At 35.9% G+C, this 17,254-nt stretch overlaps 1 protein-coding gene across 1 annotated transcript in view; it reads right to left on the bottom strand.

Annotated features, from left to right (window-relative positions):
• Positions 1 to 555: 555 nt before the first annotated feature.
• Positions 556 to 17,254, bottom strand: part of fam91a1 (family with sequence similarity 91 member A1) — a 27,345-nt gene continuing 10,646 nt past the window's right edge. Inside the window, exons 8-24 of the mRNA XM_051872757.1 lie at positions 15,328 to 15,390; positions 14,945 to 15,051; positions 14,794 to 14,832; positions 13,227 to 13,339; positions 11,637 to 11,746; positions 11,364 to 11,473; positions 10,667 to 10,753; positions 10,217 to 10,346; positions 8,732 to 8,880; positions 8,181 to 8,315; positions 7,133 to 7,246; positions 6,954 to 7,026; positions 6,603 to 6,740; positions 6,193 to 6,300; positions 5,902 to 6,025; positions 3,963 to 4,032; positions 556 to 2,081 (exon numbers count right to left, since the gene is read on the bottom strand). Of these exons, the coding sequence (XP_051728717.1) occupies positions 1,896 to 2,081; positions 3,963 to 4,032; positions 5,902 to 6,025; positions 6,193 to 6,300; positions 6,603 to 6,740; positions 6,954 to 7,026; positions 7,133 to 7,246; positions 8,181 to 8,315; positions 8,732 to 8,880; positions 10,217 to 10,346; positions 10,667 to 10,753; positions 11,364 to 11,473; positions 11,637 to 11,746; positions 13,227 to 13,339; positions 14,794 to 14,832; positions 14,945 to 15,051; positions 15,328 to 15,390 (1,856 nt within the window). The 3' untranslated portion in view covers positions 556 to 1,895. The remainder of the gene's footprint in view (positions 2,082 to 3,962; positions 4,033 to 5,901; positions 6,026 to 6,192; positions 6,301 to 6,602; positions 6,741 to 6,953; positions 7,027 to 7,132; positions 7,247 to 8,180; positions 8,316 to 8,731; positions 8,881 to 10,216; positions 10,347 to 10,666; positions 10,754 to 11,363; positions 11,474 to 11,636; positions 11,747 to 13,226; positions 13,340 to 14,793; positions 14,833 to 14,944; positions 15,052 to 15,327; positions 15,391 to 17,254) is intronic.

The following is a 17,254-nucleotide window of genomic DNA, read 5'->3' as shown; positions in this document are numbered from 1 at the left end:
ATGCACTGCTTAGAAACATGAAAGGCTAGACTGAAGTAGATGGTTATATTCCTTTTGTTTTCTGTATTTCTCTGTGTAAAACTTTAATAGGCTGCAAGTACATCTACAATAAAAATGGATAGTGTAGCGGTAGCCACCCGCTGTGTCAAATTTCCTCCCATACACACATTCCTTGAAATATTGAAAGTTTCTGACTCCAGTTACTGACCTAGTTTTAAAGAGCAAGTCTCCAGATAAAACCAATTTCAATTATTAAGCTACTAGATTAATTATAAAATTAATGACAAAGTAAAACCACTACGTACATTGGCCTTGCACATACTGTAGGATGGAAAATACAGAACAGCTCAACACAAATTGTTGACAGGCATCATCAGATGCTTTTTTTTCTTCTTGCTATGATGATATGCTCCATTTCAGGGCCTCACTGCCCCCTGGTGACACCCTGAATTTGTGTTGCTATAGTAATTACAGTCACCGGGGAGCCGGCCTGCCTGTAGCCGAGCCATCAACAACCTAAAGAAAACAGCTTTCTAAATGAAAAACCACATGCAGTGTTTTTGTAACATATTTATTAGTACTTTCATATACTTTTTACATATTCATTTGTTATGACATAGCCTATATTTTGGAGAATGGGGTGGCGTGAGAGGGGAAATGTAACTTCTGCACCCATTTAATTACAAGAGCATGTTCACAGTCCCATCAAGTACACTACAACAAAGAGTTCCTAAAATGCAGGGTGACTTTATAAAACTATCGGTTATTGTTTTCCCTAACACTGTGACAAGGTCAGGCACGGGGCCGGTGTTGTTTTGGATCATATCGATGCAGGAAGGAATGGACAGGGGAAATAAAGAGATGAGAGAACGGCGCACAATACACACAACGACTCTATACACTCATCATGCAGCACCAAGATCTCTAATCAGTCTTCATCATCATACACCACTATAAGGTTTGATTGGGGAAACACTGGCAGCACCCTCAGTCATGGCATGAGGGAAAAGGTCAGGCCACTGAGGGGGATTTTAATGCTGGATAACTGCATATTCGCACAATAAATTTTAAACCTATACTGATATTCAACACATCTAGGTACTGATGGATATTTGATGACCTTGTTGTCATTAATTGCAGGTTTGTGTGCCCGAACAAGACTAAATCGAATTGTTAGCCCAAGTGGGAAAGTGTTCAATCTGGCCTAGTGGAATAAATGCATTTGGTGATACAGCAGTCTACCGGGCACAAAGCAAATAAGGCAGCAAGAAAGTAAAATAATGGTAAAAATCAACATAAAACAAGTTGGTCTTTGGTCTCGGTGAAGCAGAAATGCTTCTCTGCTAAGCAGAATTGAGAGACAAGTTTTCCAGCTGGAATATGACTCAACAACCGAATAGACTAATCAAGGTCTTGATTTACAAAAAAAAAAAAAAAAAAAAGAATAAACCTGAAAGTCATCCACAGGCTTTGTGCAAAAAGTAAACCTCAACTTCATGTTTTCAAACCCTCAGTCAAGTAGTTTTGAGATTTTGTGCAGTGATATCATGCATCAGGTCACAAAACATGACAATACGAGTAGGGTGACTTTATCCAACCTCTGGATTGGTCCTATGTTTTCCAAGCAAAGTCTATATACACATTAAAAGGTCAATATAGAATCATTTGTAAATAGCTTTTCTATTTCGTAACTGTGTGACATTGGGTAAATGAGGCGTGTGATTGAAACCGTTGGGATTTTAGAGTTACTCTGGACGCTCGCATCCAGATGTGACGGGTGGCGGCAGCGCTTGATGGCTGTGTGTGATTGAGTGCCACAGGTAACATGGTAACTCATGACATAAGTGAGTGGAGTATGGTGTGGAACTGAACAGGGTTATTTTGAGGGTGGTATTTTATGTGGGCTGATCTCTCTGTGGGGCAGAGATGTGTAGGGAGGGCGGCGCTCGACCGCTCCATTCCTTCAGCTCGCCGTCCTTGAAGAGCAGGTTGATCGCAGGGAGGGGAACGCCAGACTCTGCCGGGGGCTGACTCAGGGGACCCGAGACCCCACTGTCAGGGTCCGCAGGCTGTTTTCCGTCCTGTGAGGGACGGTGAAAAATAGTAAACTCACCACACATACAAAGAACATCTGACAGTGAAAAAATACCTGGAGTCTCACACTTCTTGCCCATTTTTATAGAGATTGCACACTCAAAGAGCAATTTCTAGCTGATGAAATATTTTGCAGCAGAGCATACCCTGCTAAAAAAAAAAATCCAGCATAAAGCTTCATGTTGGTCCAGGCTGGTTTATGCTGGTTAGAGCTGGTATAGTTCTGGTCTAGTTGGTGGACCAGCATAGTAATGCTGTTCTTAAGCAAAACTGAGCTGGTGTAGTTGGTCTACCAGCACTCCAGCTTCCAATGCTGGTGACCAGCATGCAAAACTTACCTTATGCTGGTGACCAGCAATGCTGGATTTTTCAGCAGGGTAACTAGAATAATTTATATTCACTATAGAAATTTCCATGACAATTCCTGCTGAAGACTGCAATTTTAACTTCCAAGTTTTCCATGATTGTGTATAGCCCCGTTCACACCAAGAATGATAATTATAAAGATAAGGATAAAGAAATAGTTCTAAAAATTGTTCTAAATATAAAAGAATAGCACTGTCCACACCACAGCTATAACGATAATGATATAAAGAAACAATATCGTTGGGATCACTTTCAGAACGATTTTTTCCAGCTGTTGAACGATAAAACACTGATAGCCAATCAGAATCCTTTCTAATTTAAAGGGTTAGTTCACCCAAAAATGAAAATTCTGTCATTAATTACTTACCCTCATGTCGTTCCATACTTGTAAAACCTTCGTTCATCTTCGGAACACAAATTAAGATATTTTTGATAAAATCCGATGGCTCAGTGAAGCCTCCATTGACAGCAAGTTAATTTACATTTTCAAATGCCCAGAAACTAGACATATTTAAAACAGTTCATGTGACTACAGTGGTTCAACCTTAATGTTATAAAGGGACAAGAATACTTTTTGTGCGGCAAAATAATTCAAATAAAAAAATAACGACTTTATTCAACAATATCTAGTGATGGGCGATTTCAAAACACCGCTTCATGAAGCTTCGAAGCTTTACGAATCTTTTTTTTTCGAATCAGTGGTTTGGAGCATGTATCAAACTGCTAAAGTCACGTGATTTCAGTAAATGAGGCTTCGATATGTCATAAGTGTTTCGAAATTTCAATGGTTCACGTGACTTTGGCAGTTTGATACACGCTCTGAACCACTGATTTGAAACAAAAGATTCGTAAGGCTTCAAAGTTAATCGCCGAGGTCCAGAAAAAGCTACCACTGTTTGACAAAGTCAAACCCCCTTTTCAATACTTTAAGGAAAATGGATATATGGAAAACAATCGGTCATACCCTCGAGATAAACGGTGAGAAGTACTAACGATGAGATCCTTATGCTAGACTAGCAAACAGTGCAACATAAAAATTACCTCAGGTATCCAGCACTAGTTTCAACAACCTTGTCTTGCTTCCTTTGAAGTTGCAGTGAATTTTCTTTTTTTTATTCCATTATATTGACTTTGTCAGCTAAATTCACTGCAAACCTTATTTGGTTAGATTAGATTGATTACACTACTAGCTATTCTCTCAAAACATAGATGGCAGAGGACATTTGCTAGTTAAAGCCGTGTAAATGCAACAAGAACAGCAAAAACATGTTGTACACACTTTGAAACCGCAGCACATGAGCTTAGAATAAACAGACTGTTATCATTTGTTGGTGTGGACACAAATATAGTTATCATTATAGTTATCTTTATAGTTACTGTTCTTGGTATGAACAGGCCTTAATATGAATTAAATCTTTGAAATAAGACATTAGCACTGCTACTGTGAACTAAATCCACATTATATTAGGAACAATAATAAAATAAAATCAGTGAAGATTTACCTGGAATGAATGAACAAAACTGAGAACCTTTAATGCCAGTTTTCGACTGGAATGTAGTAACTCTTGAAGACTGCAAAAGAAACAGAGTATGTTCCTTATTCTGTAGTCCAACTTTATCATATCTGTAGTAATTAAGGCTGCCAAAACTAACAGGATTAAATATGCTTAATGCTGCTTAAATATGCTAATTTTTTCTTAACACTGTTAATGCATTTATTCAATATGACATTGTTCAAGCAGACATTGTTTCTGATTAAAAAAGCACAGGTCAGTCGCAGACTGTCACAGAGACCAAGTGTGATTTCTCACACCACCTATTTTGGTGTTATCTGTCACTGTAGCTGGGACGATAATCGAAAAAAGGTAGAAATGATAATTAAACATGGCAAAGGTGATTTTTTTTTTTCTGGAATACACATTGAATTGGTATTTCAAAAAAAATCATGTTTATTTATAGCATGTTAGACTTAGCATGTTTAATTATAATCGAAGCTCAACAAACCGTCATTTGTACTAACATGAATGAGAAGATTATACAATAATACAGTGCAATAATATATATATATATATATATATATATATATATATATACATATATATATATATTAACTAATAACTAATATATATATGTATATATATATATATATATATATATATATATATATATATATATATATATATATTAGTTATCATACATATAACTATACCGTGTATATTATATATTAGGGCTGTCAAATGTTAAATTCTGTGATTATTATTTTTTGTTTAACAAAATATGTGTAAAAACTCATTTTCTTACTTATTGTGAAAATTAATGCGCTTGGGTAGGAAAAACTTAAATGACAGCCCTCGTTCAAACAGAGAGAGCTGATATTGACAGAGGCAGAAACATCACTATTTTACTATACATAGGGCCTACTATATACAACACACTATATTAAAGGCACAACCAAATGCGACATTTATTATAATGGGTTTATGTGAAGATTGTTTTTTAGTTCACTTAAAGTAAAAGTTGTTACAATATTTAAGCCTATTAAATATTAAAAATGATGGCTTTCAACTATACTCTAATATTGACTGGCTATAATTACTAATTTCATGCCCAGAAATTGAAAAAAAGAAGAAAAAAAAATCCATTTAATAGAGACAGTAGCAGTATTAGTTTCCTGTACTTCATTTAAAGTACTTAGTAAAAAAAAAAGGCATTAAACAAACACTTAAAATATACCGTCTTTATGTTGATTTTACTTTAATTTGGAGATTCAATGTGAAAATATGTATTCCAATATAAAAATTACAAATTTTAATGTTAGGTGTGATTAATCAACATTAATGACAGAAAAATTAATGATTGACGGCACTAATATAATAATAATAATAATAATAATAATAATAATAATAATAACATATATATATATATATATATATATATATACACACACACACTATAGTTCATTTATGTAAGTGAGGATAGCAAAATAAAGTAAACTGTCACATATTATACCAAAAAATTCTTCATACAGTGGACCACCAGTAAAACTGATAAAAATTTGGAACCAAAAATTATTCAGACACTTTGACCTGACCATGTTTTGCTTAAGTGTTATCTGACATAATTAAGATTCATTTTTTTCTGACACAGTTTAACTCTGAGATCTTGTCATATTTTATTACCATTTTTTTTAAACTATAGTGAATAAACTGTATTAATGAATGAAATGTTCAAGGTGTCTGAATAAATTTTGGTTTGAATATATATATATATATAGACACACACATTTCCATGGATAAAGGGATAAAGAGGTGAGACTGCTGTGATCGGGAAAGTATTGGGCTAGATTCAAATGTGCTTAGCCAGAAATGTTTGCAGACATGCAAACACAGTATTTTTAAACACCTTTATGCACAGTAAAAAAAAAATTATTTGAGTTGTCACCTGTCTTTGCTGCAGAGTTTGTGTGAGACGATCCTCTGACACACTTTGCGGTTTAGCTCGGAGCTAAAAAGAGGCATCCCAAAGCAAAGCTCCAGAGGAACCCATTCATCCTCACTGGACGATCCTGGGAGAGAGAGCAAACATGATTTTCAGAGTGCCTCATATTGATTAGCATTACCTACAAGTACTCTCAGCTCAGTTTAACACATTTTGGCATGTTCAAATCCATTCTGCATGTTTTCTCACAAAAAAAAAATCTGCGGTTCTGGCTATCAGTCAAAGAACACCTACCTTCTGTTCCCAGTTTCTTGCTGCAATCTCCATTATTCTCCTCTGTAACCAACTCGAAAGATTCATTGCTTCCATTGGCATCAAGCACTCCGCTAAGATCAGGGTCTCCTGTGAGGAAAGCAAAGAGAGTGAATTTCATTGAGACCCTGAAAGTAGCGTTCCAGTTTCATTCTGATCAGTGATGCAATCAAACATGTGGACTGCAATTAAAACATTAATTGAATTAGAGACCTGCTCTAATAAAACACACTGGTGAGAGCTTGAACTGGTTGTTCTCATTCTAATCTAATTGCAGCACTTATCGATACAGCCCAGAGTTGCTAATGATCAGCGTAGGGGTCGTCCTTATCAGGCCTTTCAGAGATTGGTTAAATGGACAGTGTGGATTCAGAAGAGGCTCTTAGACCCACCATCGGCGTCACTGGGTCGTCTGCGATGTCTGTTGTTGTGGTTGAGCATGGTGATGTAGCCACACTGGTGCTCCAGATCCACTTTGTCCCGCAGGGTTTTAAGGGCTTTGTGCGCACACATATTGGAATATGAGAACTCTGGGAGAGGCAACACAAATCAGAGCGGCCAGTTAGAATGGCTGAGCTATTCAGAGTGCTAAATTGAGGCAGAAAGACACATCTATAGTGACCCTAAATACTATTTGAACACAAGATATCATACTTTTTGTAGGTTTAACTAATGGCATTCAGACATTTGTGTATCCAAATACTGTTTCAGGCCACTGTATATATGGAAAACAAAGATTTTACCTGCTTTAAGGTCTTCGTCGTCAAATGGGAAGGGGACATGGACAGTCTCACCATGTCCGTGCATTCCATGACCCTGAACAGAGTGATACATTTTGGTATAACTTAGAAATGAGAATATGTTATATAGTAGGAAGGTATATGAATATGTAACTCTTGTGTTCAGGGTCTCCCTTCATTACCTGAATGAGCACAGCAGAGTGGGTGAGGGCATCATTCAACATTGTTAGCACATTGGATGTTGGGACAACCCCGGGATCATGACCCCATGATGTAATAAGCAGCCGATCGTAGGCCTGAGTAACATGCCAAATAAAAATGTAAGCATTATTTCACTTTAAAAAGATGTACGTCATTTTTTTTACCTGGAATTACATTTATATAAAATAACATATAACAATAACTGAATATAAAATGTGTTTATAATGCATATGTACATTACACACTATTATTCTTTAAAAAAAAAAAAAAAAAAAAACTTTTACTGAGCAAGGACACATTTAATTAATCAAAAGTGACAGTAAAGACATCTATACGAAAGTTCTTTCAAATAAATGCTGTTCTTTTTAATTTGTCAAAGAATCCTAGGAAAAAAAAAAAAAAAAATCACATTTTCCACATTAACATTAATCAGTTTTAAACACTAATAAGAAATATTTCTTTTATGACCAAATGATTTCTGAAGGATTATATGACACTGAAGATTGGAGTAATGATGCTGAAAATTTGCCATCACAGGAATAAATTACATTTTAAAATATATTATAATAGAAAACTGTTTTGTTTTTTTTTTAATTGTAATAATATTTCACAAATTTAATCAAATAAATAAAGACTTGATGTGCATAAAAGACTTCTTTCAAAAACAAACAACAAAAAAAAATATCGAAACAACCCCTAAACTTTTGTACATTTTTATTTAATTATTTATTTATTTATTTGTAATTGAGACTTTTTTCTTTTTTATTAATATATGGGTGATGGAAGAAAAAAATAGAGAAAAAAGGGGAAAAATCGTGATGGAAGAAAAAATAGAGAAAAAAAAGGGGGAAAAAAATCCTTATTTATTTATAAGGAATGTAAATACATTTATTTAAAATGCATTAAAATATTAAAATAAATGTATTTAAATATTTAAAAGGAATACTAAATGTAATAGATTTGTATTATATTAGAATGCACAATAAAGTACAAAAAAAATGAAATAAATATTTGAATACTGTGACTGACCTGGAAGATATCTGGCAGCTTCCGGAGTCTGGAGCCCTTGGACAGCAGCAGTGAAGGAGGGCCATGACCAGTGACAGAATACAGATACAGCTTGAACCAGATGGAGCTGACCTCAGGAATGGCTGGACCAATGTGCTGAAAGAAATACAAAAGACAAAATTAAGATACTCTAACATACATGGCCAACATCCAAGCAACAGCTCCTACTGACAAAATATGTAATGCGAAGTAAAGTTATTCCAAATGCACACCGTAACTTATCCCCCAGGCCAAATACTGACCTTATTTGTGCTTTTCAAAATGAAAGACTTCCAAACAGCAAAGAGCATTATGGAAATGTAGACATGTAGTCAGTGGGTAATGTTTTATACAACGTGCAACTATTGTAAAGAAACCCAGAGGCAAAGAAAGACCTATTTAGCTTAAATCATACTCTCAAGAGGACAGGGATCTGACTGCTCACTGAGCGCGCACACAGTCTTGTAAGTCCCAGTGATCGCACATCCCTCTCTACGGGTCTGACTACAGTCTCCTGGGTGAGCTGGGGCTACCTGAGGCGTGCAGCTGCTGATTGGCCGGATCTCGTTGCTGAGTGGCGCCATGGAAACTAGCAGTTTGTAGTTCTTGTTCAAAACACGGCTGCAGGTGGCAGGGTCCAATCCCAGCAGGCTCTCACAGCGGAGGAGGTCCAGAGGCAGGCCTGATGAGATACGCAAACATGCATTAGTGCCAACCAGAATGTGTGAACATGCATGTACTTGTACCACTCCATAATTGAAAGAAAATTTATTTCAATAACGATCATACAGTGATACAGTTTAAATAAGGACAATGATAATGATTACCTATCAGAATAAAACTACAAGCCAGTAATGAATCTCGTTAGAATTTCAATAAAATATTTGCTGATGTTTGAAAAAAACGTACAGACCAAGGTTGGGAAATATACATATATTTTTAGTTTTTATACATTACATTTGACATACTCAATATGTATACTACATTTGATATACATGTATTTGCTTTTGCTATGAGATTACTTAAAAAGCGATTCACTTTTCTAATTTTAGAATTTTTATTAAAATTAAGAACGAGAAACCATTAGTTTGTCAAAAGCCAATGTTGCAAATGTTAATGGCAAGAAATAAAAAAAAAAAAAGAGAGAGCAAAATGCAGAATTAATCAAGGCATGTTTCACACATTGATTTTAACTAAATGAACAACAGGAAAAATTATTTTTTAATAATTTCATTTGAAATAATAGAATATATATTTATTATACATACCAATATTTTTGTGCTGTATATATATAGTACCGATTGATTGATTGATTGATTGATTGATTGATTAATTGATTGATTCATTCATAGTTAAAAATGAATCTGTGAACATTAAAGGGTTAGTTCACCCAAAAATGAAAATTCTGTCATTAATTACTCACCCTCATGTCGTTCCACATTCGTAAGGCCTTCATTCATCTTCATAAAAAATATCTTAATTTATGTTCCAAAGTCTAAGAGGTTTCTGTCCCTCCATAGAGATCCAACGCAACTACCATTTTCAAGTTCCAGAAAGGTAGGAAAGATATCATAAAAGTAATCCATGTGATACCAGTGGTTCAACCTCAATTTTATGAAGCGACACGAGTGCTTTGTTTGCGCAAAAAAACATAATTTACCACTTTACTTACGAAAATATTGATCTGCAACGGTCAAAGTGGTAGTTGCATGGACTGTCAATGGAGGGACAGAAACCTCTCAGACTTCATCAAAAAGATCTTAATTTGTGTTTAGAAGATGAACGAAGTTCTTATGGATGTGGAACGACATGAGGGTGAGTAATAAATGACACAAATTTCATTTTTGGGTGAACTAACCCTTCAAGTAGTGATGTAAATGAATTCTTGAACAATTCAGAATGACTGATTCATGGAAATTATTTCTTTTTTTGTCAGTGACAATATAATATTTAATACATGATTATTTCATTTATCACCTAGGTTTAGCAGATTCAAGCCCTCAGATACTGACCCATACCTATATTTGGTACATCAGGGCCCTGATCAGGCGTGAGATCTTTGTTGTAGCGCAGAAAAAGTATTGTGTTCCTGAGGGTCAGCGCATGGTCAAAATATCTCTGAGCCTCTCCTTCAGCGGTGCTCTCCACCTTATAACATAAAAGCATCCTTATCAACCTCAACAACACAAAGAAAGACATTATATGTTTGTGAGTGTGAGAACATGTGCAAACAAGAAAAGAATAACTAAAGGTTGAAGAGATATTAAGGGAGAAATGCAATAGCCTTTATGCTTTTGTGTGTGCAAGAGATGTGAAAGCAGTGCCAAAGTGAGAAATGTGAGTGTGTGTGTTGTATAATCAGCCCCTGGCGGTGGCCCCTTTCTATTTCAATACAAGCACAGAGACGGAGATTGTCTGTCCACTGTGTGTCCCTCAGCCTCTTTTGTGTCCTATAATAAGGGTATTACCTTCTCCAATTCCATGAGAAAACTGTCCAGGGTCTCATCAGACAATTTCCCCACCTCAAACATCGTCACAGCGTGGCTCTTCAAGTTCTGAGATGAAAAGAACCACATGACATCCCGGTATTTATAGATGATATACAAAAAATCTTTGAAAATTGTTAAATCTTAGACAATTTTAAAAATCCCTGAGTATGAATGCTCCTCTAAGTTAACTAAATCAGCGGTTCTCAAATGGTTTAGCTTCAGGGTCCAGCTTTTAAACTGGAGTTCAAGTGGTGACATAACAGTACTAAAATTGTTTAGTGTATAAAATTGAATTTCGATGGTTTCATGCTCTCGGCAGGCAATAATTCACCACGCTAAACACATTGCGGAGGACACAAATCGTGTTTTGCCCTTGTTGCAAGTAAACTAATATTTAACGTATTCTGGGTGTTTTTCTTTATCTTGAGTAGTTTTGTTCATGGTTTTTGAAAATAAAGTCAAGACACACAACCTATACATATTGGCATCTGCCTTATTTGGCTGCTTCTATCAAGTGATAGTATTAGTATAACCCTTGTCAGTTGCATTTAATTGTGAGAACAGGCATGTGACCTGTTTTTGGTCACAACCCACTAACTGACAAGCACCTTAAAAATACACTATAAATCTCTAAACCGTCAACAGAAATACTAAAATCTGTGAGTGAGACACTAACGGGGGAGAGATTGCCCATCATGAGGAAGGCGGTGAGGGTGGAGTCAAACAGGAAGGCGATCCTCTTAGTAGGGGCCGCTGGAATACTTAAACTGCTCACACTTGCCGTGTCTGGAGGATAGAGAAAAATCAGTCATTTAATCCACATTATTGTGATTTATGTACTGATTGGAGCCAGACTAATGTTTAATAATACACTGCAGTAGAGTGAGTTAGTGTCTAACGGATGAGCGGAAAGCCGTTTATAATTTAATGAATGCTGTTGTGCTCTCACCCTGGTCCTCTAGGCTGGTGGTGTCTGTATCAGTGGCTGAGGAACCTGCCTCCATCACTGGACTGCCACCCTCCCATGATAGCAGCATCTTTTGGGGGTCCATAGTGCCCCTGTCAAGTTGACACATGAGACAAACATTCTCATGTTAAAACACAATAAACACCAGACTAAAAGGATGCTTGTCACATTAGAACGAGATTTTTTTTTACAGCCAATAAAAAAAATTCCATTTGTGATTAGGGCTTGGGTATCAATACAGATTTCCTGATTTAATTTTACTCTGAATCACAAGCTTTCAAGCTTTCTGATTTCAATTTGTTAGAGTAAATTTTGTGTAAAAATGTCAGGAGAATTTTACAAATGACCTAACTGCATAATATCAAAGACTATAGAATAACACAAGACACGTCACTCGTATTGTTTTGAATGGGAAAAAGTGCAACGCGCAATATGGTGGAATAAGTCCTGCCTTCTAAATAAGAGCCAATCGCCGATTGGTAAAGTCATCGAGTCACTGTAGCGGCCGAGATGCCCACTTAGGACTGCGCATGCGCATTAGCTTGATCCAGCCTGAAAAATACAGTTTTTTTTGTCATGATTCGAGCGTTTAGAAACAAAATTTGAGATAGTTGTTGTCAGATTTCATTGGATACCCGAGAGGCGTTTCAAAGATGGCCGCCGAGTGAAATTACGTGTCTTAATGATAACATGCATTGTGACTGTCACACTACAGATTTCCAAATATTTAAGCCATTACAGATTGTGATACAAAGCTAACACAACACAATAATACAGCGAAGGAGATTATCATTTTTTCACTATGAACAATCAAATGCTTTCCTTCATGGGAAATGAATTAAATAAATAACTAAATAAATAACATTTTTGTATTATTATTATTATTATTATTATTATTATTATGCATTAATTGTTAAGTATGCATTATTATTTATACTGTTGCATTATTAAAAATAATTATTAAAAGTATTATTTAACATTATCTTTTTATTTATTTTTATTTTATATTATATTATTTTTCTTTTTTTATTTATTATAAACGAATTAGATTAAAATTATTTAAAAAAATAGCATTATGAATAGATTATTATAAATAAAAAAATATACAAATTAACAAATAAATAATTTTATAAATACATAAATAAAATGATGAATAGAGGTATGATAGAGGCAGAAAATGCATCTGTGTAAAGTAACAATGAATTTCAAATTATGTTTGGTAGAAATGTTTATGCATCAACTCTAAAAATGCATCAAAAGACCTTAAAATCTTTGGATTTTAATAATCAATACTCATTTTCATTCATTGGAAAGAATTAATCGCAAAATGGATATTTTTAACCGGCCCTATTTGCCCTTTTTGATCATATTATCCAAAGATATGGCCACCTGTGTAGCCCACCAATAATAATAGGGCAATGGCCACTAAGACCAACCATACAGATGAAATCTCAGTATGTGTGAATGGTCCATTTGGCTGAGTTTGAGGTTTCCACAACAGTTTTGTTTGTTTTTCAGGCATGAGCCAGCACTAAAAGCCTATTCATCAGTGTCAGGTATGTCTTCTCATACTTGAGTCTGTTGACCGAAGGGGCGCTCTTCCATGAGAGGTGCAGCTGGTCCGGGCTGATCACCTGACCCTTTTTGATAGCGAACCCCAGGCGACAATACATGGACACTGCATTCTGGAAAACAACAGAGAAAAGTCCAATATTTATTCAGCATTCATACACAAACAAACGATGATTATTGACTATAATTGCATGTTAACACCATTATGAGCAAGTCGTTCAGTCTGAATTATGTTTGGAAAGCATCCACACATCTTCATGAATAATCCAAAGCAATATCAGAAACAGCTTTATAATAATAAACATTATCACAGCAGCATCCTGCCAAAACACAATTTCCATCTGCCCTTTTCACCTGACAACAAGAAACTGTCTGAAAAATCTGTTGCATCCGACTCATTTTGCGACTAGGTCAACCAAGCTAAGGTTATGAATACATATTCCCTTATTTTTCCAAAGGTTATTCTCTACATGGCTATAAGCACAACTCAGAATGGTTCTAGGTGAAGTGGAACAGAAAAGAAAATTGCGGTACTGTCACATATGAAGATAACACTATTGGGTCTGAGAAAGATTGAACGGTGCTGGAGAAAGTAGGTCAGGATTTGGACTCCATAATAATATATTCCCTCATTGTGCAATAAATTATGATAAGAATGAGAATTTGAATATCACTGCACTCTATTTTTAGATGTGTTGATTAGTAATCTCACTCTACACTGATATTTTTTAATATTTTTATTTTATGTGAAAGTATTCGTTATTCATTTAAAGTCATTCATAATTGAAGAGCAGAATGAAATTCTGTGTAAATCATTAATGAATAATGTTCATAAAACCATTCTTACATAAATTGATGCATTGACTGGTTTTATGAATGATTTACACCAAAAAAAATTATAAATGAGGTCCAATATTCAAGCTTTTCCAACTAAGGTATTCTGTCTTCAGGCACATCACTGTCAAAAGGGACCATGTTTGCCACGTAAACACTGACGGCAATGGATCTATTCAATCATACTCTATGTCATCATCATTTACTAAATGAATAGGTTTTCACTAATAGGATGACTGCAGGAAATGTTTCATTCTATTGTCTTAGCAAAATGTCAAAGAGATAATGAAAATGAATGCTACCTATCCTGTGTAAAAATAAATTCATTGGTAAAGATTGTGTCCTTTGAGTCAAGTCAGCGCTGGCTTTTCTAAGGAGTTATGGGTTTTCATGACGGATCTCATGAATAAGCTTGTTTTCCACTCTGCCAGATACTGAAATGGGGCTAAACAGCTACAAAGGAAATGTGTGAACACAATGGTTCAGTCTTCATTCTCCTCAGTCTGCATCATACATTCAAAGAAGGACTCATTTCACAAGCCATCAAAAGGCCAAAGGACTTGGAAAATTGCCTTTCGGGTTTTTTTTTTTTTTTTTTTTTTTTGCAGCGGCGGTAATTCCAGCACCGGTGCATCCTGGATTCACCGCCCTCCCAGTCAGCTATAAAGGCATCATTTCATATCAAACATTCCATGTAAATGGCCTTCCATTTTCATCCCTGCACGACACGTACCTTCACCAGGCCCAAGTCGATCTCCAGTACATTAGCCAGCTGAAATGACAAACAGAAAAGTGGTATGAGAGGCTCAAAAAAGAAGAAGAATCACTGAAAAGAAACGAGATGGCATTTCAAGTGCACTGCAAAGTGAAAACTGAATATGTACCTCCGACACATTAGTCTGCTCATCGATGGAAACGAAGATTTTGTAGAGAAGCGTTTCGAAATAATCACCCTGGACTCTGTTCATGACAAACCCCTCAAGCGGAGGCACTGAAAATGAGAACCAAGAAGAGGTTGTGTGGGTGAGCTATGTACCCTAAATATTTTCTGTGCTATTATTCCAAATGGATTTATGATTCCCATCATCCCTTTTTGCTCAACGATTCTCCAATCTGCTCTTGCGTACAATCTATAGCTAAGCAAAACTCGGGATGGATAAGCAAAATCCTTTCAAAAGGGTCATACAAAGCAAATAGCCTTCGGGTTTTATACAAACTCACCAGAGGGCTTCTAAATAAAGCCTATTTGATAAACTGCAGTGCATACCTGATATACAGCTGTCATCTGATATGGGCACGTCAAGATATATATAGCCCCGGTTGTACAAACCTGAAAAAAAAATTAGAAAATGAATACATCCATAACCACAAACCATCCATAAGAACACAGGTCTCCAGACTGTGACCAAATGGTGGCATTTTGCTACCACTTTTTCTACATGTGCGACTACATTTTTGTTAGAGGTCGTACTGTTACTGGTTGCACACTTTTTGTTTGTGTGCTGCCATTATCTGCTGGCATGGAAACCAATTATCTGCACAGGCCAATGGCCAATGGAATCTCAAAGTATTGTGATACTTTGAGATTCTTTAAAGAAACAAAAAGAACAGCATTTTTTTTTTTTAAATAGAAAGCTCCAAGTATCACAGGTTCCAAAAAAAATATTAAGTAGCACAACTGTTTCCAACATTGATAATAACGGAGTATCAAATCAGCATATTAGATTGATTTCTAAGGGCCAGTTGTTCAAAAAGTTTAATCTGGATCAGAATTATCTGTATTTGGAAATCCCATGTTTTGCTATCCAGGATCAGGTAATCCATCTTACTTTTGTGTTGGTTTTTCAAAGTAAAATTGGATTGGATTTCCCTGATCCAGATACACACTTTTTCAGATTACCAAATCTGGATTACTAGTGCTCTCCGGAGCCCCTAAAGGGACATGGTGATAGAAGGCATATTAGATGGGGAAAAAAAAACACATTTCAATGCTTTTGCATTCTCTCAGAAAAATTCCACGTAACTTTCACCCGAGAAACTTTGCGTTCACCCCCAAAGAACTTTTAACTGGTTCATCTCTTATGATTGTGCCAATGTAGTTTACAAACAGTGATACAAACACTTGGAATCAAATATAATATTATATTTTGATATTTACAGCTGTTATTAGGGGATTATTTTATGGCACCAAAATCTCTTTTTTTTATTTTACAGTAGGTTACTGAAAGGCTAAATATGTAGTGCTAATGTCTATTTCTAATTTATTGCTTTAAAAGTTAAAGGTGCAGTAAGTGGTATTTGAACTACGCTGTTGGACATTGCTGATATTTGAAATCAACCCAAACAAACCCACCCCTCTCTTCATTGCTCCACCTCCAAAACTCACACCCTGCTCTGAGTCGGTCTTGAACCCCGGCCTGATCACTGCTGGCATGCAAGGCGAATGCACTACCAATGTCGCTTAGCACCACATTCTCCTGCGGCCGTCAGTGCGCAGTCGTTTAACTGCAAAACTCTCACTATGTGGCCACTGTTGCACACGCAATGCGAGTGAATGTCTGTTTATCACAGCTGACGCACAACAAAATGCTTCACGAAAAATAAAGCGCAGTTGATGAACGAATGACAAGGAAGCACAAAAAATGAACATACAGTACACACGAGTAAATACAAAGTGTTCGTTGTTAGTCACAAACAGTACAGCAGCTCCAGACAATAAAAACCAGTGTGGATCAAAGCGGTTTTCAGGCCTTCCCCCTTAGCTCTCTCCAGCGCTGGAAAGCTTTTCTAATATAAACCGGGTCCTAAAGCGTTTGCCCAGCCATAAACCTTCATTCCAGTGATATTCTTTTGAGCTGTTTTGTATTGTGTCCCATTTCTCATTCTGCAGTTTTTTTTTTTCTTCTTATTTTCAAATCTCCCTCTTGCTCGTTCTCTCTCCTCGACCGTCATACGCCCCCTAATGCTGATTGGTTAGACGTTTGTTGTTGGACTCGGCCCGACTAAATTCCAAACAGTGAATTTGAAATGTCACTGAGTCCCCCTTTAACTAATCAAGAGCAAAACAAAAAATATATGTGTGTATGTATATTACATGATAAAAATGTTGTATTGTTTGACCTGTTTTAAAGTTACATTACATAAAAATTACATTTTGTTCCTGAAATCCACTCTTCTGATGGGATCAGAATAAT

The sequence above is a fragment of the Ctenopharyngodon idella genome, chromosome 19 (genome assembly GCF_019924925.1).
Source record: "Ctenopharyngodon idella isolate HZGC_01 chromosome 19, HZGC01, whole genome shotgun sequence".
Taxonomy (NCBI): domain Eukaryota; kingdom Metazoa; phylum Chordata; class Actinopteri; order Cypriniformes; family Xenocyprididae; genus Ctenopharyngodon; species Ctenopharyngodon idella.
This window is presented reverse-complemented; position numbering and strand designations above follow the sequence as displayed.